The 24,950-nt window shown below is 38.3% G+C and overlaps 1 protein-coding gene across 1 annotated transcript in view; it reads right to left on the bottom strand.

The window, feature by feature from the left end:
- lcor (ligand dependent nuclear receptor corepressor) overlaps positions 1-24,950 on the bottom strand; it is a 54,896-nt gene that overhangs the window by 12,757 nt on the left and 17,189 nt on the right. Inside the window, exons 2-5 of the mRNA XM_062976347.1 lie at positions 13,286-13,351; positions 12,814-12,893; positions 6,663-6,795; positions 4,904-5,191 (exon numbers count right to left, since the gene is read on the bottom strand). Of these exons, the coding sequence (XP_062832417.1) occupies positions 4,904-5,191; positions 6,663-6,795; positions 12,814-12,893; positions 13,286-13,351 (567 nt within the window). The remainder of the gene's footprint in view (positions 1-4,903; positions 5,192-6,662; positions 6,796-12,813; positions 12,894-13,285; positions 13,352-24,950) is intronic.

Raw genomic sequence — 24,950 nt, 5'->3', positions numbered from 1 at the left:
TTACTCTTTCTCTCCCACACACACACACACACACACACACACATATGTATACTGGAGACTCCTTCTCCACCACAGTCAGAGAAAAAGGCAGACCATGAGCGCAAGCACAGGATATCTCTACTTGGGAAAGGGGCAGGTACCACAGCAGCAGTAGCAATGGGTGAGATTTAAGCAGCCTGGAAAGGGGAATGAAACTGCACTTTTCCTACTCTGGACAGGCCAGAAGAGAAGATGCAGAGCAAGGATTGTATACGAGGAGGTCCATGGAGGGATGACATCATGTATCCATTACAGCTTGAAGAATTTTGGAAGTTGCAGCAGTGGCAATCATTTCAGTATCACCCACTCCAGAGTCCTCTAGTGATGTTACTGTGCACAGGCATCCCAAAAGGCTAGAAGCAACATTGTAATCGACCGAGTACTTACAGTGACCCGTGTACAAGTCTATCCAGTTTGTTGGGGTCAATTTTTTGTTTTAAAAAATTCAATGTATATACACATATACAGGCAGTCCCTGAGTTACAAACATCCAACTTACAAATGACTCCTAGTTAAGAGCGGGGATGAAACAACAGGAGGTGAGAGAAATCTACCTCAAGGAAGGGAAAATCACTCCTGAAAGACTTATCATGGAAGAAAGGTGTCTCCACTGAAGCTTCATCAGCAATCCTTGTTTCCACAACAATCCAAATTTTTCAAAATTCAATTATTACAGGGATAGAAAGTGATGTGAAATATTCTGAACAGGGGCAAACCAAACACTACAAGGGTGTTAACTACAGTAGAGTCTCACTTATCCAACACTCGCTTATCCAACGTTCTGGATTATCCAACACATTTTTGTAGTCAATGTTTTCAATATATCGTGATATTTTGGTGCTAAATTCGTAAATACAGTAATTCCTACATAGCATTACTGCATATTGAACTACTTTTTCTGTCAAATTTGTTGTATAACATGTTTTGGTGCCTAATTTGTAAAATCATGACCTAATTTGATGTTTAATAGGCTTTTCCTTAATGCCTCCTTATTATCCAACATATTCGCTTATCCAACATTCTGCCGGCCCGTTTATGTTGGATAAGTGAGACTCTACTGTATTCCCAAAGCATGCATATATCTATATCTATATCTAGCTGTAGCAACACTTAAAAATGAACCTGTGACTTACATACAAATTCAACTTAACAAAACTATAGCACCTATTTTGTTCGTAACCAGGGGACTGCCTATATAGGACATCTCATATGTAGTTGCTCAAAGGGTCACAGCTATACTGTACATTGGAAAGAAGTTTCCAATCTATCCATTATCAAATAGACATTAAAACATAAGAACTTAGCAGGAAAAGATCTTTAAAAAGTGAAGGACACAAATCTATCCAGTCAACAGATATTTGATAATGTCTAATGTCCATTTCTTGAGTATCCAAATGCTAAATATTATTATTCTTTACTTTATAATATGTATGCAAATATATAGAACAATATCATTTTGAAATCCACAAAACAAGATCTGCAAGGAAATACTCCAACTAATATCTATTTTATAAGCATAATGAACATTCTTATTGATCCTAATTTTTTAATTCAATATTTTCCACAAAAAAACCCCCAAGATCTTGGGGGGAAATCAGGTTTTTTTCATGGGTTTTTCCAGGATTTCTTCCTGATCTTCACATCATTACACTTTTTATGACTACATTTTTTTAAAAAGAGCGACATCACATAATATATCCCCCCCCCCCGTTTTTAAATTAGTTTAGCATTTTGAGGTACAAATCAATGGGCTTCCCTACAGTTTCCAAACTAATGATCTTGATGCATTTTTGTTTCTCTGCACAAATATGACTGTTTGTATCTCAAAGAAACCACAGATTAAGAATAATTAAGATTATAATCATTCTGAGAAGCCCATTGTTTTACAAGACAGCTAGTAAAAAGATGGCGGGAAAGTAGTATCCAGAAACAGTTGCCAGAGCAAGATATTGGAGCAATCCACCCCTTTATCCTAAGTTCACAGTCTATGCCGTGCAGAGAGTAGAAACTATTATCTACTCATATCTCACTTCAACGGACCACACTGGTATAGTCATGTGCACTGGAAGTGATATCATATCAGTTACTGCCACCATGGTTACCTGTTTTTTGAGAGAGGGTCTGGGATGGATGACCTAAGCTGCCACATTTGTAGGTAGCTTTCGACTACTCTTCCCAATTTTTGATTAAAATTGGGGGGAGGGGGCGTTAATTTTGGGATTACTAGTGGCTTTTGATATCACAAAAGTGGGTCTCACATTTCCCATTCCTGTATTAATATACCTTTGTCCATGTCCTAAAAGGAATGTAGTTTGCTAATATCTAATGTAAAAAGAGATGCAACTCTATATTGCCATTCAGAATATAAATTCTAATGTACACAGAATTTCCCTTTTTATTGTTCAAGTAACTAGAAACTCCGAAGCACAGTGAAACAGCTTCTTCTCCATGAACAAATTCATGACATACTATGGCTATCAGAAGTGGCAACTACATCACATGAGAAATATATCATATATCTAAAAGTTGCAGCAATGTCCTCTGACAACCAAATTCATTTTCTGACAAGATTCCTTTGAGTCAATTTAGGACCTCTTCAAGCATATAAAGGATTAAATATTTCCTAGCCTAGAATGTATACTGGCAGCAATCCGAATTGATCTCCATCTCACAGAATATCCTACAGTGTTTTATTAATGCTACAGTATAACATTTATGTCCTCTTTATCTGAAAAGTATACATAGCGTACTCATTGAGCCTTAGGACAAGTGATTGTTTTAAAGAGCTCCTGAGATTTTCTTTCAACTTCTGGATGGAGTATACTCAAGTAATCATTAATTCTTATTACACATGAACAAAACTCAGTGTGCTAAAGATCAATAAAACTGCTCTGTATACACTTCCATGAAAAAAGAAAGAATATGTTTAAATGTAAAATATTTTACAGCATCTACTGTTTTAAAAGCACCCTGGAGACTAATTAGCTTTTCTTTTGAAATAAAACAATACAGTAGTTAAAAAAACTACAGTCAATGTTTAACAAACACAATCACTGGTGTGTTTTAGATAACTTCACAGGTAAACAACTTATGGCCCTTTGGATATCATTTGTGATCTACAATATTGGATGTCCCTTTAACAAACTATACATGGGGGACATTCAGAGTTCTGAAAATTTCTACAGGGAAACATCTTAGAAACATTAAGAACAGAAAAGTAGGTGCTTCCTTGGTTGATCATTCTATGGAACATGTTAATTCTTTTAAGGATCTACCTTTTTCCATGCTACAGATATTTTTATTTTTATCATTTTTTCAAATCATTTTTAAGTATCATTTTCTACATACACAATTTTATAGTTTAATACGTTTCATAACTTATGTATTTGGTTTAGTGTAAGCCATATATTCACATATATGATTCTGTAATTCTCCACTATGGCTTTTCTATATTTTTTACATATGTATTGTCTCCTTCTTCTTGAGTAGCCTAAAGAATACAGATTGGGCTAATTCAAAGCAAGCACCTTTAAAAATTCAGAGATTCTTTCCTCTAACTTCCTTCTAGTTTTGGCTACTAAGAAGAACCAAAATTGATGGATCCTCAACTATAGCCTTTTCCAGATGGCAGTCTATCCATATACAGTGCTCCCCTGCTACTTCGCAGTTCGCTTTTCGCTGACTCGCTATTTTGTGGGGAAACAGGGGTATATTTACACATTTTAATTGTTATGTGGCCCTTCTCCCCCTTGCAAGCCCTGGAGAGATAGTGAACCCTTCTCTACCAGCGCCGGCTGGGCCCTTGCTCTGGGCCAGCCATGTTGCTCTGGCTGCTTCCCTGCAGCTAGGGAAGAAGGAACGCTGCTCCAGTGAGCGAGGGAGGGTGGGTGAGAGAGTGAAGGCCAGTGGCGGCAGCAAGAGCCTGAAAGAGGCAGCCAGGTCCGGTTTCTGCCTCCGCTCCAGCTGGGCCATGCCGGGAAACTCCCATGGAGGACTCGCAAGAGGGGGCGGAGTCCTCCACGAGTCCCGCCCCCTCTTGGCAGTCCTCCATAGGAGGACAGGAGGCAGAAGCCGGACCTGGCCGCCTCTTTCAGGCTCTTGCTGCCACCACTGGCCTTCATTCTGTCACCCACCCTCCCTCGCTCACTCATCCGGCTAGAGCAGTGTTCCTTCTTCCCTGGCTGCAGGGAAGCAGCCAGAGCAACATGGTGGGCTTGGAGCAAGGGCCCAGCCGGCACTGGTAGGGAAGGGGCTTGCAAGGGGGAGAAAGACCACATAAAAATTAAAATGATGTTTTAATATTAAAATTAAAATAGTTTCCCTACTTTGCAGATTTCCACTTATCGCGGGAGATCCTGGAATGGAACCCCCACAATAAGTGGGGAAACACCATACAATAAAAGTATACTATAAAAGAGAGCTCACAGAATTAAGTACAGAAAACAAAGTTCACACATAAATTCAAGGCTAAATTTGAAGTAATCACAGCTGCATTTACCAAATTAGATGCAATAATACAACCCGAACATTCAGTTTTCCATTAAAGGTATTCCACTAAGCACATTTCCAAAAATTATCAAATATGACTGAAGACAAAATTGCCTACCAAACCCATTAATTTAGCATAAATTCTTCCAAAACATATGTTTCTTTTTCTGGCAATTCCAGAATCATTTTGGAATGTGAATAATAGGGAGAAAAAAACAACCAACATTTGTGGTTTTGTAAGCATATTTTATGAAGATCTTCTCTATTCTCATTATGCAGTCCTACTTTTTTCCATTTGGCTAGTCACTTATACATTAGTCAGTAATATATTTCAAGTGGATGAAAGAAGCACTGAACAGAAGCATGGTGTGCATACCTTGTTCGCTAGGATCCAACTGAGATTTTCTGACAGTGAGGTCCAAGGGCGAGTCCTGGTCAGCCATGAGAAGTTTGCTGAGCACAGGGTTCTGAGTAGTTGCACCCGCAGGGGATGAGGCCACCGGAGATGCTTTCAGCAGGCTTTGGTTCTTTGTGCTATTGGGCGAGCTGGAATCCTGAGTAGAGCTAGTTTTTGAGGTATATTCAGCAGCAAATTGTCGGATCATCCGCTGCATGATCTCGCGGGCCACTAGGGGAATGTCGGGGTCAGAGACCCGAGGACTGTCTAAATGGCAGAACATTTAAGTAGTTATATGTAGAATACATTTTAAAACAAAGCATTTAAATGCAAATATTCACCATTTTTTATTTAATTACATTTCCAAACTACAACCTCAGGACTTTGGGCTCACACTAATGCAACATTGGGGTGTCTCTGATTGAAGTCAACATATTTGGAATGAATTATCGAATAGGCTACCTCTTACCACAGCTTTAAAGTGATGTGACACATAAACCCATTTCTCTGTATCACACCACAGGCAGTCCTTGAGTTACAAACATTCAACTTACAAACGACTCACAGTTAAGAATGGGGCTGACACAACAGGAAGGGAGAGAGACCTACCACTAGGAAGGGAAATTCACTCTTGAAAGAGTTATCATGGGGAAAAGGTGTCTCCACTGAAACTTTATCACCAATCCTAGGTTCCACAACACACCACATTTTTCAAAATCCCATTATCATAGGGGCAGAAAGTGGGGTGAAATATTCTAAACAGGGGCATAGATACTGAAACAAATGTCACAGGGGTGTTAATCATTATCTATGATATCCAAAGCTATATATTTAAAAATGTACCTGTTCCAACTAACAAATTCAACTTAAGAACAAACCTATAGAACTTATCTTGTTCATAATTTGGCAACTGCCTGTATCTGGATTTTAACCCAAACAATTTTAAAAGGATGTCACAGTTTTACAATAGTAGTTTTATCCAGAGATGGGAGAAACTGAACATTTAATATCTCGTTTTGGATATTAGTTTATGTGGTTACTTTTTTTACTTGACCCAAAAAGGCTAATGAGATCCTAAAGCCGATAGAATTCTAGGACTACAATTACACACGCCTGCAAAACGGCGTGTCATAAAAACTTTCTAATGCATGTTAGAAATTGTTCTAAATCTTAAAAATGACCCCAAATTTACTCCATTGCATGTTGTTATTTTCATAATGTGTTTGGACATTTTTATTTTGTAATATGTGACTGAGCAAGATTTCTTTGGAGAGCAAACAATAAACATCAAGAAAGTAATGAAAGCCTTTCAAATACTTTTTCAAAAGGCTTCATGGGAAACTCAAGGGATGGTATCAAAAATCTGTGCTAGAATGGGATTTTATTCATTCTATTTATCCCTGTGCTCAAGGAAGATGCAAAATATTTAAGACAGTTTTAATAGAACAGCCTCTCTGTCAAAACAATCAATGGCTAAATGTACTGAATATTGAGATGGCGTTTTACTATACTCTTCCAAAGCCTGTGGTTCTACAATATATTTTTAAAATAGACATTTGATAATACATTGGAGTGATGACTCAGACAAATAAAAGAGACAACTACTATACTTTATAACATATTTGAAAGTCTTAACCCCAAAGATTATTGTGGAAACAACATGCTGCTATTTCAAAGACTAAAAAGACTACCATGCAAGTCATTAATGTAACCAGTTTATTCTTCTGTGATCACCAACCTTTTCGATAAAAGACTGCATGGAGGAATTCTTCCGCTTGCCTCTCAAACCGAATGATCTTTGCTTGCTCTTGTTTAAGCAGAGCTTGGTGCTCAATTTCCAAAGCTGGCTCATCCAGACTGACTAAGTGTTCCTGAGAGAAAAGAAGAAGAGAAACATAAACACACAAACCCAAACCTTTTCCTCTCTTCCTTGTTGACTTTAATAAAACTGCTCAGTTAATTGCATAACAGGACAATTCTGAGACAAAATCAATACATTTCAATACACAAGGCAGTCATAATTATGTATTTTATACTCAGGGTGGGGTTCTGCTTAGCTCACTGGTTATGTAGAAGGAAAGATGCTAAAATTCTAAATGCTGACTATAAAAAAACCAAAAGGTTAAATACAAAACTTAAAGGGGAAAACATTTTCCCTTTATTGAAGTTTTTCACTGTGTATTTCATCAGGAAAACTAGTGCAATGTCCTTTTAACTAAGGCACTGAGAAAACATAGCAGACTGCCTAATAACTGCAGTAGTTCCGTACCAAATGAGATTACACTGAAAAAAAATCTTCAAGGAAATAAGAGTGGAAGACATACCATGGCCATTACTACCATCCTCTGAGGATGCCTGCCATATATGTGAGTGAAATGTCAGGAGAGAATACTTCTGGAACATGGCCATACAGCCTGAAAACATACAACAACCCTCACAAAATACTATAGCTGGCTTATGAACTGTGGCCAAAAGAAAGTAAGAAGGATGGTGTGTTTGCCTTAACACAAATGCAACAAAAAGCAAATGGAGGGGAAACATAGCTCATAGAATAACCTGGAGATATGCACAAGCCCCACAAAGTTCCTGTTTTTGGCCTCATAGAAAGGCAGTGATTAACTGTTTTGTCAGACAATAACTGATATAACATTTTTATAAGACCTGAGAGCAATCAGCAGACCTATATCGGTCTACCATTTATATCTAAATTTAACCTAAGAATGGAATGCTCTATGAACACTGTAGATTTGCTTTTCCATGACTAGCTTTTAATATAGTGAAACAAAACATAATAATAATACTTTATTTGTAGCCTGCCCTATCTCCCCGAGGGGGTCTCAGGGCGGCTTCCAACATAATAAAGGCAAACGTTCAAAACCTGCATAAAAAGAAGTAAAAATTTAAACAACAAACAATAAAATGCATTACATTAGTTAAAACAACTAATTTAAATAATAACAATGAAATAATTGACATTTAAACCATTAAATATTCACAAAATTTTCAAAAACCTAAATTACAAAAGCCTTGGTTGAAAATATGTTCCTTACAGGTCAAACTACCTTGAACCTGATGTTTTACATCAACAAACTACCTTGAACCTGATGTTTTACATCAACATCAAATGACTAACATCACAATTTTTACCATGTCTTTATGGGACAGAATTGTTCTGAAATCTCTACAGGCTAATAAAACAAGATGCTGCAAAAGTGCTATTAAAACTCCATCAGTGCAAAAACAAAAGTAGATGTGAAAGAGTTTGTGGTGGAGAAGAAATAAGTAAGTTTTATATTCGTAGGGAATGCATTTGCTTCCAAACCTAAAACCATGCTCACCTCTCTAACCCACATATATTGGAATATGTTTAATGGTTTCACACAACAGGAATCCACATAGCCTTACAGCCAGTTGTGACACGCTAACACACTTATAAAGAATCATCAAGGAACTGCAGATCCAGTTATTTGAAAAAGCACGTGGAAAAAATCTGGCAATAAACAATTTTGCTGAAAAATATAGTACAAACACTCCAAGATGAAGGTGGACACAAGAAAACAAGGGCACTTGGAAAGCCCATTCTGTACAGCAACCCCATAATTGATTTCATTTTTACTAGGACAGCAACTATTTCTGGTTACACGTACTAGCCAAGACAAAAAATGTACTTGTCCAGCTACAAGCACACACACCAAAAACCCAGGTCAATGAAAACATCAAACTGAAACCCTAAGTTAGGCTGCAAGAAAGGGTAGCTTACCAATTAAATATACCCAGAAATACTTCCAGAATATGGATGAACATAAAAAATATTAGAACATCGGTAAAAATCATCACAACCAAGACATCCTTACACTCACATAGATCTTAGCATAAACCGGTGAAGAAATCTTAAATCTTAGATAACAAACTCTGCTAATAGGCAGTGCTGACCTAAACTTTGTTTTATCCTTTCTTGAAAGAATGTGAATACACATGAAGGGAGAAACCTTCACAGGGCAACCATTCTACCCAAATGAACACAGATACATTCCATTCATTTCGGATGCAAATATGTCACTGCCGCGTGCTTTCAAGTTATTTCCAACATATAGCAATCCTATGGGGAACCTTTCATGGGGGTTTCTTGGCAAGATTCAGAGTGGATTTGCTGTTGCCCTCCTCTCAGGCTGAGAGAAAGTGCCTTGCCCAAGATTACCCAGCAAGTTTCCACAGCTGAGGAGATTCGACCTCTCCAATGCCAAAATCACTATATCCCATTCACACTCTAGATGCAAATACTGAGTACAATGACTGATGCATTTTTTCCACCTTCATATTCATGTATAATGTTCACTAAAGCAAAGATGGTTTCTTACCTGGCAGAGTTAAAGTGGCTAAGTAACAATATCATTTTGGTTTCAAATAAACAGTTGAACCACTTAAGGTTTCTGTTCTTCTGGTGATTTAAAATGTAGCTCCACTTCTACCCATCTCCACACATATCCACACACATTCATAATGGTTATCACAAGTAGGGAGTAACCTGGGGCACTAACCTCTGACTCAGTTCAAGCTGTTCCCCCTTATCTATAAAATCTTACATGGTTAGAAGTCACAATGTCCTCATGATACATGTACAACAAGCACCATTTAAAATTTGTTTGGGAGGTCCTTTTATATCCTTTACCTACCAAGACTGGGTAGGTTGACTGGAATATGAAATAGGTCCTTCTATACGTAGGCTACCCAACTGTCAAACACTTTATCCCATTATGTTAGTCTGATCTCTTCTCTGTTTAGTTTAAGCGAAGTTAGTTTAGAATAATTACAAATGAATTCACTTTGATTTCTGTTCTTAAAGGATTGCTTTCCTGTGTGTATTAAATTTTTAAAATGTTTTAAATTTTAAAATCACCATAAGGGCCATTTTAGGCTGGAAGGTGATTCAGAAATTATTTTATCAATTATATGCAGTACATATGTTCTATTTTCAAAGTGGAGATAAGGGGGAAATACTCATATTACTAATTTAAAGCAGAATATTATGTACAGCCCAATTATTTTAGACCAAATCAGGTCTAACACATTGCTATAAATCCTGCTGGTCGTACCAACTAGAGTAGAGCCTATGAATTAATTCTTCAAGGTTGAAATAACACTTATGTAAATTGCAGTGACCATGGAGCTACCATCAGGATTCAAATCAGTAAATCTATTCCCAATACATGATATCGGGCACTTATAAAATACAGAAAACAATGAATAAAAATCTTGTCAGAGAGCACAGAATCATGTAATTAAGAGCTGAAAGGGGCCTCAAAGGTCCCGTGTTTGGGACCCACCTACCTTAGAGACCGCATCTCCCCCTACGAACCCGCACGTTCTCTTCGCTCGTCAGGGGAGGCCCTTCTCTCGCTCCCACCACCCTCACAGTCGCGGTTGGTGGGGACGAGAGAGAGGGCCTTCTCCGTCGTGGCCCCCCGGCTTTGGAACTCGCTCCCTAGAGAGAGATCAGGCAGGCCCCTATCCTCCTCTCCTTTCATAGGAGTTTAAAAACCTGGCTCTTCCAGAAGGCCTTTGACACCTAATTAGATGTTGGACTGATCCATCTGCCCATTTTATAATAGCCCCCTTTTCTGAGATGTTGCCAATGCTATTTTGCACTTTATCCATTTAAACTGTGAAATTAACTTCCCCATTTCGGCCCATTTCGGCACATGTTGCACTTTGCCTGGGTTGTATGAATTAGTATCCAGTGTTAATATTGTATGTTTTATGTTGATTTTAACGATTGTTTTTACTGTAATTGATGTTTTTATTGGATAACTGTTTTATTGCTGTGTTTTGATATTTGATTGTTTTATCGGGCAAGGCCCCATGTAAGCCGCCCCGAGTCCCTTCGGGGAGATGGGGCGGGGTATAAAAATAAAGTTGTTGTTGTTATTATTATTATTATTATTATTAGTATAAAACGTTCATTATGGATTAAAATTCAATCAAAGATCTACAAGAACAGCTCTTATGATCACTTGCTCTCTGATAAAATGGAGGAAAGCACTGTATAATTAGAAGGCGCAACTCTGGATAAGTTTTGACAATTATGGATCAGGTTGAACATTCCATATATTTCCTTAAAGGCTAGATGTATGCCCAGTTCTTTGGTATGTCATGAGAGTTTGTGTAATAACACATACATCTACACATGTGTCATTTTGTAGTGAATTTGGACATGGAATTGTAGACTTGGAAGAGACCACAAGGGACATCCAGGAATACATAATCAAATGCAGGAACACATAATCAAAGCACTCCAACAGATGGCCATCCTGCCCCAATTTTAAAATTCCAGAGAAAAATACTTCATCACACTGAGGCAGTGCATTCCACTGGTGAAGATTCCAATGTGTGGGTGGAATTTCCTTAACCACACAAAGGTTCACACAGCATGTCCCACAACCAGATGGATCTTGTCACGATTCTTTCTGATCTAATACTGTATATAGTTTTAGAAGCAATACAGATAACATGCAGTCAAGCAAATACTACAAATTTTAATATTTTTGTCTGATGAACAGAATGGATGAACATTTTACCCAAACACGGGAGAACACTGAAAAAAAGCTTTTTTAATAAACCATAAGTTACACGCTTATGGGCAAGGTTTGTCTGCTTATCTCAGAATCCAAACTTCATTCTGAAATTTCTACTTCTATATTTTAGTTTTAACAAGATATGGGTTGTTGTGTAGATTCTGATTAAATAATTTACTTTCTTTTTGGAACATTTCATTTCTACTTCACAATTTCTATTCATTTGCATATAAAAAGAACAAACTGTAGCTTAGAAAGAGCTAAGAAACGAAATTCTCAATACCTCCAGCATGATCAAGAGAGGGGGGAACTGCGGTTTCATATCTAATTTACACTCTCTCAAAAAGATTCAATGCATATTGCATTTTATAAATGCTTGATGCACTCTGTATCCCTATAAAGGAAAAGGCAATCAACTCTCAATTCATATAGACAATATGGATTCTGAATGAATGTAAGAAAAAACAATTTATTACGAGTCTAGTTTAATGAAACAACGAGAGCAACAAGTGTAGCATTACATCTACACTTAAAATTAGGAATACTGGCATTTCTACAAAGAACCTTCTGATTATTGCAAATCGCCATCTATTTTCAAAACAGCAATGTAAATCAAACTCCACTTGATATTGGAAACTGAATGCCACTGCAGCATATCATGAATTTACTGAGAACTGTACAGAAATTATTTAATAATAATCTGAAAAAAATTGGAATATGATCAAGTTACTATGTCCAAGAAGGGCAGAAAACTTTTGCAACCTACAATATATTGTGGCTTTATGGTCTACCCCAAAACCTAAAAGCTGTCTGAACAACTTACAGGTGCCATTGTAAGCAATTCCTAGGCTACTACTGCTTGGACTAAAAGCAGACGACTGGCAAATAACACCTTTTTATTTTACCAATTTACCTGTCTTCATATCAGACAGGGTAAAAAAGAGACCTCCATAAAATAATGACATAGGGGAAATGACTATGTATAGAAATCACAGGGAAGAGTTGTATGCTGGGCTTGCATAGTTCCTATTCTGTGAACTTCACAGATGGTTAGCCACTGAAGGCATTTAGTGCCATCTAATAAAGGTATTTAGTGCCATTTGCCTCTGGATCCAGCAAAAGATTTAACTCCCTTGTCAAAATCAATTCCTCTAAAAATCAAAATAATAAAAAATATAACCTCTATCACCCAGTTAGTTTTTCATTTTGTCCAGTTTCCTTTTACCTTAAGGAAACAGATATTTGTTCCTACTCCTATTTCCCATTCACCAAAAATAAAACCAGATCAAAATCTTTGGAAAAGAACATATTTGTTACCTTCACTTTTTCTCTTCTCAAACAGCAGAAAAGACAATTTTCATCAAAAGACCAATCAGAGACACCTTCAGGCTCAAAGTCTGTGGATAGAAGAACAAAAAAACTTTACGCCTAAAAAGATTACAATATATACACTGCTAAAAACCATTACAAATATATTACTAGCTTTATAAAATTGTGGCAGCAATTTAAGAACTGCAAGTCTGAGTTCTGTCATTTTAATATTCACAATATTACAAAAGTGTATTTTTCACCTACACACAAAGCAGATTTTCCTAAGCAACACCAAAACCACTGCCAGTTACGCTCATTAGTAATTTTAGCCAATATGAAACTAACTGTGAGCATTGCCTGGGGGAAGGGAAGAAAGCACAAATCACCAAGGTAACATACATTTTCTAGAGGCAGAACAGAGCTTGATTCTGTCATTAGAAATGCAGATCAAGGCAAAAAAAGGAAGAAAATATAATACCTTTAAACAAACTCAGATCTTTTAGTAATTCGGGTCCAAACAGCCCTTCTAGAATACTTTCAAATCCTAAAAGCAAAGAAAGAATGGTCAATTTTCTAGATTTGACATGTTGCTGCCAGAATATTGACAGGAATTCTATATTTATCTGCTTCTAGAATAAATCTGCAGGTTTTTATCTTGAGATTTTCTGGCTAGTCACAACCAGTTTTTATTGTAATATTTTAAGAATTAAATTATTGTGGTAATCAAATATGTAGTCTTAAAATGAAAAATTCAAAGTATTTTTAATAACCAAGCCGCTGACATTAGGTGATGGACACAAAAATTGCATTTTTTTGTTTCTTTTTGTAGATTTTTAAATTTTTCAACAGAATCCACTCTCAATTCTTAGAATTTTTCACTAAGTGACAAACTGAGTAGTAAAATATAGGGTGAACATATTATGCATAAGCACGATTATTACTCAGATGAATTTTTTGTGCTCTTTTAAGAGTCCTAGGATTTTCTATTTAAAAGATTAGCCCTCTCCCCAATTATTGCCACTATTTGTAATTGTAAATTTGATGTTAATCTGAATCATGCCTTGCAGCTAAAGATATGGCAGAAGTAGTTAAACATTTCTCTGAATATAAGAAAAAGGAAATAATGGGAACATTTTTGGAATAGAATTATTAGAATTATGATTTCTACTGAACAATTTACTATAAAACATAAGGGACATGTTTTGAGGTTATGGACTATAATTTTCATTTATACTTTCCACATGCAGAATATTTCAAATACAATTAAGACATAAAACATTAAAAACAGAAAATGGGCACAGCTGTTTTTAGAGCTATATGATATAATACACCAGCAGTCTGTTCTCTCGAGGTGCGTTATTTTCTCACAAATAAAGAAGTGTAACAGTGGAAAGTTGAAAAAGCCCTACCTTCAGTTGTTAAGTATAAACAAGAGCCATTTTCAAATTTTGCAGCATTGTTTTTATTCCCTATGAGGTGCAACACCATGAAAGCACTTCCTTCATTTAATTTTGCTTAGATTTTGAGTGCTGCTACAAAATAAAACAAATGAAACTGGCAATCTAGTAACAGAACGTTTACATCAAGATGATTGCTATTTAATGGCAACCTAATATGGTGTAAGAAAGAAAGCAAAGCCAAAAAGAAATCACCTAGGAATGGCAGATAATAATAGAAGTACCCATGAACAAGTATGATAAACCATAGCATTTTGTGATGGAAAGCAGCATCATAAACCTTAAGGTGCATTACCTACGTTTTAACAAACATTTTGAATTCTTACAGATTTTTTTTTCCCAAGAAAGACATATTTAAAACTGAAAAAAAAATCAGCTGGGGAAAAAAAATCCGAACATCTGGTTGTATTTATATTTGTGCAACAAAACTTCATGTTACTACTACTACTACTTCCTCTTCTTCTATTATTTATTATCATCCACAACAACACCAATATAATCTAAAACTGCTGTTGCTGCCTTGGAAATGAAAAATTTAGAGGCGAAAACAGGAACAGGGAAGATATTAATATCTCATTAAGTATCTATTTTTAAAAGATAATTCCTCAAAAATTGCTATTCTTTATTTAAGATTTTATTTTTGAAGTTCTGGGATTCAGTTGTACATCTGTAAGCAATATGTAGTTAGCATTTAGATTTCAAGTACTGACATTTAGATTCAAACCATTTAGCTCTATGCAGCACCAGCTCCTTAAAAAGCCCTGAAAGCTTTTAAAATACTCATGAAAGTAATTGTCAATAATTTGTGTCCTACACAGTTTGCCATGCATTCAATACTCCACTCACAATGCCTGTTAATTGAGTTACACAGTCTGGACAGTACAATCTCACCTTGCTTGTTTCACTATTCTCACCAATGGTAATGCCATCAGTGCTTTTTAAAAAAATAATAATTAGATTTAACAGTCGCATAGCAACAGAAAAAAAGCTTATATGCAACAGTCACACTAAAAAAACCAAATAAGAAAAGCATATATTCAAAAATTATTTTAAAGACCTAGCAGAATGGTTATAGAACCCATCATGGAACAAAACGCAGCAGCATAACAAAAGATTCTGAATTGCCATTTTATATTTAATCACCAAAAAGTCTAGGAAAAGGATGTATACATGCAAATAGTACCATGTACAGATCTTTAAAAATCTGGCCCTGATTATTTATTTTCCATTAGTCTCAGAAGCTAAAAAAACATTATTTTCTCCACTGATAAAGTCTTTCTTTTCATTTTCTTTTAGATTTCAAAGGGAAAGATTTAACATGGTTGTCTTTGTTAAATTCCTGTATTCATAGGTTCATCATCCAAATGCATTTTGATCATTTACAGCTGCTTAACAGAATTACTATTAGAAAAATGACAGGCATAGTAGAGGAACTGTAAGTGTCCAAGGTTATTTTACTTTTTCACGCACTTTATAGAAAATTTCAGGTATTTTACAAGGCAAATCTTAGTTTATTATACTGAAATTATTAATGATCTGATTTTTGAAAAAATTAAGACATTGGGTATTATTTACCATGGAAAGCTCACTAATTGATTTACTTTGTGTGTGTGTGTTTTTTTTTGGGGGGGGGGGGGGGTTAGTGCAAGACTGGTTTGAAACACCAAAAGACTTAAGAAATTGGTTTAATTGTAGGACAGGGTTTTCTTAGGGTGTGTTTACACTGTAAAATTAATGCAGTTTGACTCTAATTTAACTGTCATAGCTCAATGATATGCAATAATGGGAGCTGTAGTTTTACAAGGTCTTTAGTCTTCCATGTCAAAGAGGACTGAATTATGCTGATCAAGTACTGGAATGAAGGGAACATACAGGCATCTGAACTGGGCCACAAGTTCAAAATTGAAGGAAAGCCACTGTACATCATAGTTCCTATCTACTGTGAATTCTTACTTCTCAACATTTAAGTTCTGTGCTAAGTGAAATAAGTCTATAAAAAGGATGTTAAAAAACACACAGCAAAGCAACTGACAAGTAGAAGAGCAGACGTCCTTCTTTCAATTCAGGCAAAGTTTTCATTTTCTGAAGGTCCTGAACTTCAATGCAATTGTAGTCATAAACCTTTAATTTTTCATACACTGGTTAGAGAAATGAGCATTACCTATTTGAAGTGTGCACACATAGCTAATTGCTAATGCACAATTTGATATATCTGATAGAAGCAGAAGAAAGAGATAGTTTGAAGAAGAAAATAGAAACATTGCATTTAGGGTAAAAATAAGGAGTGTATTTCAGATGCTTTACCCTCTACTCCACCCATCCAGAGAGGGCACATTATAAAGCACTCTACAAATTCAGCTGTTTTTATTCTTTAAATACAGAGCTCAAAATAAGGGTGTATCCATAATATATAATATATAATTTTGATATCATCAATTGCCATGATTTCAACTTACACAATGCAAGGATTTATAGTGAAGGTTGTAAATCAGGGGGATGGACTGGAGAATTCAAACAATCTTTTTAAATAAATTTTTGTTTTATAGTGTATATAGGAGATAAAACAATCAAAAAAGAGAAAAAGCTATACAAAAGAATAAACAGGTTTACAAAATAGTATACTGCCAGTGCTCACTGTATGAAAAATCAAAATTTACTGTAGATATTATGCCTTAACATATCTTATCCTTCTAACCCCACACCCGTGAACCCAACCCCCATGAACTCCAACACCCCCAAACATGGATCACATAACTAACCAACAACTACTCATATGTCTTCTTTCACTAGATCTCCTTTGTAGCAATAATCAAATCTACCTTTGTCTTCTTTCCCAGATATCCAAGTGCCAGCTTCCATTTGTTTGCAAATTCTTCATTATTTCCTCCTCTGCTACTATTTGTCAGCTTGGTCAGTGTGTGTGGTTGGCCTTAGAACTGCTTCCAGTGGAGGCAGCCATTAGAGTGTTTTTGGCTCTATCCCCCTTTTTGTACCTTTTCCATGTTGATGAAAGGCTGGCTCTTATTATATGTCCATACCGCAGCCTGTTATTTTCATCCCATAGACAGGCATGTCATTCTTATTTATTTAAAACATGTATATTCTGCCCGTCTCACCCCATGGGGGACTCAGGGCGGAGCACAACATATATATAGCAAACATTCAATACTGGAACATAAAATAAACCATAAATATACATAAACACTAAAATCAGTTATCTTCACATTGAAACCATTATTTGAAACTATCACAAGTCAGCCGTACTGTATCCATTCAGCAGAATGAAATTTCCTACTATTGCACTGCCCCAAAGGCTTGGTCCCACAACCAGATCTTTACCATCTTCTAAAGGATAGGAGGGAGCTGATCTAATTTCGCCAGAGAGTTCCATAGTCAAGGGGCAATCACTGAGAATGCCTTGTCTCTCATCCTTGCCAATTGTGCCTGTGACGGTAGTGGGACCGAGAACAGGGCCTCCCCAGAAGATCTTAATCTCCGCAGTGGTTCATAGAGGGAGATGTGTTCAGACAGGTAAACTGGGAAGGGGCCGTTTATTATTAAACTATGAGAATTCAAAAAAAAAACCTCACAAACTACAAATACTAGGATTCCACAGGACACATCCTAAGCAATGAAAAAAAATATCAGATCGCTATATTTGTGCAGTGTGGATGTACCACACTGTTTACCATTGGGAGGGGAATCACTCACCCAAAGACAGCTCCTTACAAGGGCAATAAATAATGTAATAAACCTGGAATAGAATTACAGTAATTCACCATATATATTAGCATGGGCTCCTTGGAAAGTGAGCAGAATACAATTCTGAATACTTATTGTTATTTTAAAAATAAAAATTTTCTCCAATAATAGTTACAGTCCCTCAGTACTCTCGGGACATAACTAGGTATGGGCTTATTTTGAGTTGTAGTCAAACAGTTTCACTGCTAAGGATTACGATAATAATACAGTATGTAGGTATATTACCTCTTTCAGGTAAAACAATTCTGCAACATTTGGTACAGTTCATATAAATCTGGAATATCTCAATAGCCCAACTCATTTCAACCCAATTGTTTGTCTTTGTTACTTCCAATAGGACTATTCAAAAGAGTTAAATTTACATTTTTTCCATTCAAAAATTAGCAGAATATGTATTATTGTTCTCCCTTTTAATAGTAACATTTAATAGTAACTGTACATTATTTTTCTGCTGTTTGCTAAACTCTGTACAGGATGGATGCATATTCTCACATCAAACTACAGGAAATAAATACAAAGAAGTTAAAAGCTAACATTTTAAAGGTCCACTTGCTCAAACACAATAGATAAAGTAAAGAAAATGGTACAGTTACTTAAGGAAAAATTTCCGGGGGGGGGGGGGGGTGTTAATGCAACAAAATCTTCTGTTATTATCATTATGTTTATTTATACACCTCCTTTCCCCTCAGAACCAGGACTCCTGATGGCTTAGTGTTAAAACAAATATAGTACAGATAAAACATAAAAAGATTAATAAAATATAACTAAAACAATTTAAAGCACTCATTAAAATACAGAAATATAAAAAAGCAGTTAAAATATGAAACAACGTCAAGGAGGTATGTAGGGCGTTAGGTGTTACAATCAGCTCCTTTAATTGTGCCCCAAATGGATCTATAGTCCAGTGGAGTTGTAATAAAAAAGTTACATTCTCCTTGTAAGTAACCATAGTCAGCTGTCTGACTGCAGCTTTTGCAAACAGCTGAAGTTTATGACAGCTTTTCAAATCCAACATGGAAATCACATCACAGCATTCAAATGTAATGCTAACTAAAGCATATTTCAACCAGATCAGCCATATTCAAGAATGGGTATAGGTGGCACACTACTTTAACTGTCCAAATGCACTCCCAACCCCTGCAGAAATGTGGTCAACTCCGGGTGCTGAATCCAGGAGTTATGCATACTGAAATTTGCTATCTTCAGAACAGGTCAAATACATATTCCCTGATGGGAAATGCCTCACCAGGAGCACATCTGTCGTGAGTAGATTAAGATATGCTTAATCCTATCCATTATTGATGAGACAGGTTTAGAACTGAAACCGCTTCAACAGATTTTCTAAATTCAAATGGAAAGCAGTAGAAGGTAAATTTATTTATTTATTTATTTATTCATTCATTCATTCCAGCATTTGTATCCCACCTTCTCACCCAAGAGGGGCGGCTTACAATAAAAGCACATATATAAAAATAATACAATACATTGCAATTCAATTAAAATTAATTACATTAGACATTCATAAAAATACACTTATAAATGTGCAGATTGGCGGATTCAGAGTCTAAAATACTGGGTCTGTCATTGAGTTCCAACACACTTAGTAATAATTAATGCTGCTGTTATTGTTCGAAGGCCTGGTCCCACAACCAGATCTTAACTTTTCTACGGAAAGGAGGGAGGGAGCCTGCCTGACTTCAATTGGGAGGGCGTTCCATAGGTGGGGAGCCACCACTGAAAAAGCCCTGTCTCTCATCCCCGCCAGTAACACCTGTGAGGCTGGCAGGATCGCCAGCAGGGCCTCACCTGAGGATCTTAAACTTTGCGGTGGGTCGTAGCGGGAGATACATTTGGACAAGTAAGCTGGGCCTGGAACCGTTTAGAGCTTTATAGGCTAAAGCCAGCACCTTGAATTGTGCTCGGCAGCTAATCGGCTAATCCCATTGGACTGGTTGAAGCTTCCGAACAGTCTTCAAAGGTAACCCCACATAGAGCACGTTGCAGTAGTCTAATTGGGATGTAACAAGAGCATGGACCACCATGGCCAAGTCTAGCTTCTCAAGGTACGGGCGCAGCTGGCGCACAAGTTTTAACTGTGCAAAGGCTCCCCTAACCACCGCCGAGACCTGGGGCTCCAGGCTCAACAATGAGTCTAGGATCACTCCCAGGCTGCGAACCTGCGCCTTCAGGGGGAGTGTGACCCCGTCCAACACAGGCTGTAACCCTATACCCTGTTTGGCCTTCCAACTGACCAGGAGAACCTCTGTCTTGTCTAGATTCATTTTCAATTTGTTGGCCCTCATCCAGACTGACACAGCGGCCAAGCTCCGGTTCAGGACCTGAACAGCCTCCTTAGTGACAGGTGGAAACGAGTGACAGAGTTAGACATCATCTGCATAGAATGACACCGCACCCAGAAACTCCTGATGGTCTTTCCCAGCGGCTGCATGTAAATATTAAACAACATGGGGGACAGTACAGAACCCTGAGGGACCCCACAAGTCAATGGTTGTGGGGCCGAGCAGGCATCCCCCAATGACACCATCTGGGACCAACCCTCCAGGAATGAGTGGAGCCACTATAAGACAGTACCTCCAAGGCCCATCCCCGCGAGGCGTCCCAGAAGTATACCGTGGTCAACGGTATCGAAGGCCGGTGTGAGGTCCAGCAGAACCAGCAAGTACACACTCCCCCTGTCCAGCTCCCGGCGAAGATCATCGACTAAGGCGACCGAGGCTTTCTCGGTATCATGCCCCGGCCTAAAGCCAGACTGTGCCGGATCCAGAAAATCAGTGTCAACCAAGAATCCCTGGAGCTGCAAGGCAACCACATGTTCCAAGACCTTGCCCAAGTAGGGAATAATGGAAATAGGCCGAAGGTTTCCGAATTGAGTGGGATCCAGTGATGGCTTCTTCAACAGCGGCTTGATCACAGCCATTTTTAGGCTCGCTAGAAACTTGCCATCCCAGAGGGAGGCATTAACCACCACCTTCACCCACTCGGCCAAACCCCCTCTGGCTTCTGTCACCAGCCAGGATGGGCAGGATCCAGGATGCATGTGGTCTGTTTTGCCTCTCCAAGAATCTTGTCCACATCCTCGAGCTCAACCAATTGAAATGAATCCATCAAAACTGGACAAACAGGCGCTGTCATTACATCCTCAGAGACTGCCGTTAATATGGCATCAAAGTCGGAGTGGATCAGAGCGACTTTGTCCGCAAAGAGCCAAGCAAATGCTTCACAGTGGGCTGCCGAGTTATCAGGGATCCCACCTTGAGTGGTGTGATTTAACAACCCCCTGATAACTTGAAACAGCGCCGTCAGACGGTTCTTTGCGGACGCAATGTTGGCCGCAAGGTACGCTCTCCTTGCGGTTTTGATTGCCGCAGCATATGTCCTGAGATAGGAGCATAGTTGTGTTCGGTCTGACTCGTTGTATTCTGATTGCCACACGCACTCTAGATCCCTCTTTTTTTGCTTCATCGCTGCCAGCTCCTCAGTAAACCAAGGAGCTGGTTTAGCTTGGTTACTCGAGAGGGGACGTTCCGGAGCAATCGTGTCTACTGCCCTAGTCATCTCTCCATTCCAGAGAGAGACCAGAGAATCGACAGGATCACCTGCCGAGGAGGCGGGAAACTCCCCAAGAGACATCAGGAATCCTTCTGGATCCTATTGTGCCAAATTGCTATGTGTGTGTGTAAAGAAATCCTTGTAAAGAAATCCTTGCAAAGTTGGTTTGCAAAGGGAACTCTGCAAAAGAGCTCAGCTTTGCAGAGGCAAAGCCACGCCTAAAACAATGTATCTTTTTGCTGGCAGATGGCTGAGAATGTCGGTTGGAAATCTGGGCTTCAAGAGAGAGCACAGAAAAAGGCAGTCTCTCTCTAGCTACGGTCAAGTAGCATTTTTGAATATGCTATGCTGTATATATTGATGCTGATTGATTAGTTATTGATCTTGTGCAACTACATGGACATTGTACGATTGCAGAACTGTTTTATATTTCAACTCAACAAGTAAGAGTAAAGTTTCCTTTGTTCTTTTCAATTCCTCTGCCTGGTCTGAGTCTTTTGCACATGGTGTTAACTGGACGCTACTGATTCCGCTATACTCTCACCTGGTAACAGATCCATAAGTCTCCTGGGGCGGACCATTTTAGTAGGTCCACCACCCCTGCAGAGGTTAGGGTGCAGTAAATCTAAACCTGATCAGGTGATGGGTCGGTCCTTGGCAACGGAGCAATGGTAAGCTCCTCCACACCGCCACCTTCCTCCCATCCCTAACAGACGACCAATTCCAGTGTTTGTCCCGCACTGTGGGTAAGGCCTGTTACTAATTGGAAAAGCCCCATGGTTGCCATGGAGGCCATGAAGTCCTGATCAGCATGGACATTGAAGTCCCCCAGCACAATGAGCCGTTGGGACTCCAACGCCAGGCCTGAGACCACCTCAGCTAGCTCAGGCAGGGAGACTGTAGTGCAGCGGGGTTGTTGGTACACTAGCAGAATCTCCTACCCTCAGGTGAACACATTCAAACATGGTCGACTGCAGGACAGGGCACCTGGTCAGGGGGATGGAATCCTTATAGACCACCGCGATCCCACCTCCCCGCCCTCCAGATTTCGGTTGGTGATGTACAGAATAGCCTGGCGGGCAGAGCTGGGTGAGATTAACTCCACCCATCTCGTCCAGCCAGGATCATACTGACAACACCAGAATTTAAAATCTCAACAAACAACTTCTTGCAGCATAAAGGACAAATTAGATCTCCACAAATTAACTGCCAAGCCATTAAACAGGAAATTTCCAATTCTGGGCTCATCCCTCCAGAAAGAAACAAAGCCACTGTAAAACAGCGCAGAAAGATGTTCAATGCAATTGCAAGCTTCCAAGAGGTCCAACAGAACCAACAGGTGAATGCATCTCTGCCCATTCAGTTCCCATTTTCAATCATCAACCAAGGTGACAAAAACATCTCTATAACACAAACTGACCTGAAGCCAGACTGAATTGTATATGTGTGCGTGCATATGGATTCTCAAGGGTTTTCTTAGGCAAGCAATACAGTATAACCCACGTATCTTCAGGAGATCTGTTCTAAGACCCCATGTGGATACTTGAAATCATAAATAGTGAACCCTATATTTTGACTGTATTTGTGCCGGAAGCATACTATAGAATCACACTAGAAGACCACAAACACTGTTTGGGAGGGGTATTTTTTTTTTTTTTTTTTTTAGAATGGGTAAGTGAAATCGTGGATATTGTACTCAGAGGTGATTTTTGTTAGTTCCTTCCTCTGAAGTATAGCCTATGCACAGGTGTCAAATGTGCAGCCCTCCAGATATTAGGGCCTTCAACTCCCAGGAGCCCCAACAAGCTTGTCCAATGGCCAGGAATTCTGGGAACTGAAGTCCAAAACACCTGGAGGGGCACAAGTTTGACACCAGTGGCATACAGTATCTGATATTGCTTGATGCTGGGGAGGAGGGGTATTTCTAAAAGAGTATTTTAGACATGCTTGGACCTCCAGTAAAGAGGCACTAGCCACCTACCTTCCCCTTTTTTTAAGCTAGGAAGGGCCAGCTCTAGAAGATGCAATCTTCATCTCTCCATGGATCCTCTCCATATCTTCAAGCAGTACAAACAGAAAGACACTCATGATCTGACTTTTTAATGAAACTTTAAATCAGGTATAGGAACCATGTATCCTTCCAGATGTTATTTATTCCTATTATTCACCACAAACTATGCTGTCTACAGCTGATGGGATTTTGTAATCAAACAATGTCTGCAAGGCAGAATGATTCTGAGTCCTTCCACAAAAGCTGACAAATCAGTTATGATGCAAGTTTTTCTGAACTTCAGTACAATTCTGAGGCATGAAGCAGGCTTTCATGTTGCAGAGCTGGTATGTACACACCCCTACAGGAGAACAGGATTATAAACAGCAAGATGAAAATGAAACACAAGTACACACAGTAAAAATTACACTGCAACCCAATGGTTGCATTTATGCTAACATAAGCATTTATGCTAACATAATCGTCCTAGCATTCAGAAATTAACATTCTTGAGTTTACAAAAAAATTGCCTCCCTAGTGAATGTTTAAAGGGAGAATTTATAAAGGACTTGTTCTCTAACTACACAGAAAAAGGGAGAGGTAAGAGATCAGTTAAACTGAATAACCAGAAAGGATTCAATGATACAGTATATCTAAAATGTATTGGCAGCTGGATTGCTAAAAATCCCGATGAAGTCATAACTTTTGCAGACTTATTTTCAAGGCTATACTACAACATACATATGCAGCATTTTCATATGGATTAGGCAATTGTTAGGGCTTACCAGAATATGGCTAACTGAAATGATACTATATCAGGCTGACAATTGTGCAAAGGCAAAATATATCAATAATAGGAAGAATACAAAATAATTTGGCTAAAGGTCTATGAATGTGGGAACTGCATTGTTCCTTTTGGATTCTGTTCTTAATCAGGATTACCTCAAACTTAACTGAAATTTCTGGTTTAAATTTACAGTCAAATAAATAAATTATAATTTTTGCACAGCCATTAAAGATCTGGGATGTTTTACATGTTATAAGTATATTTTACACACATAACATCCATGTAGTGATTTACACATAGTTGATATCCATATTTACAAGGTTGACACCCATGGAATTAATTATTCAAGTGTTTGCCAACATCCATCCCCAGCTTCTGCTCTCCCTCCTGAAATCCAAGGCCACCACATGGACATTAATAGAACTTCAGAAAGAGAGCACAAGAGATCACCACAGCTGCTGCCAACAGCCTTCAAAACTGGTGTGCTCTGTGGACTTGAAGAGTTGCTTGACTAGGTTTAGGGAGTGGGACTCCCTCCCTCCTTTGCTAGCTGTTGCCTTTGTCTTGATCCACAGGG

Source organism: Anolis carolinensis, chromosome 3 (assembly GCF_035594765.1).
Source record: "Anolis carolinensis isolate JA03-04 chromosome 3, rAnoCar3.1.pri, whole genome shotgun sequence".
Taxonomy (NCBI): Eukaryota; Metazoa; Chordata; class Lepidosauria; order Squamata; family Dactyloidae; genus Anolis; species Anolis carolinensis.
This window is presented reverse-complemented; position numbering and strand designations above follow the sequence as displayed.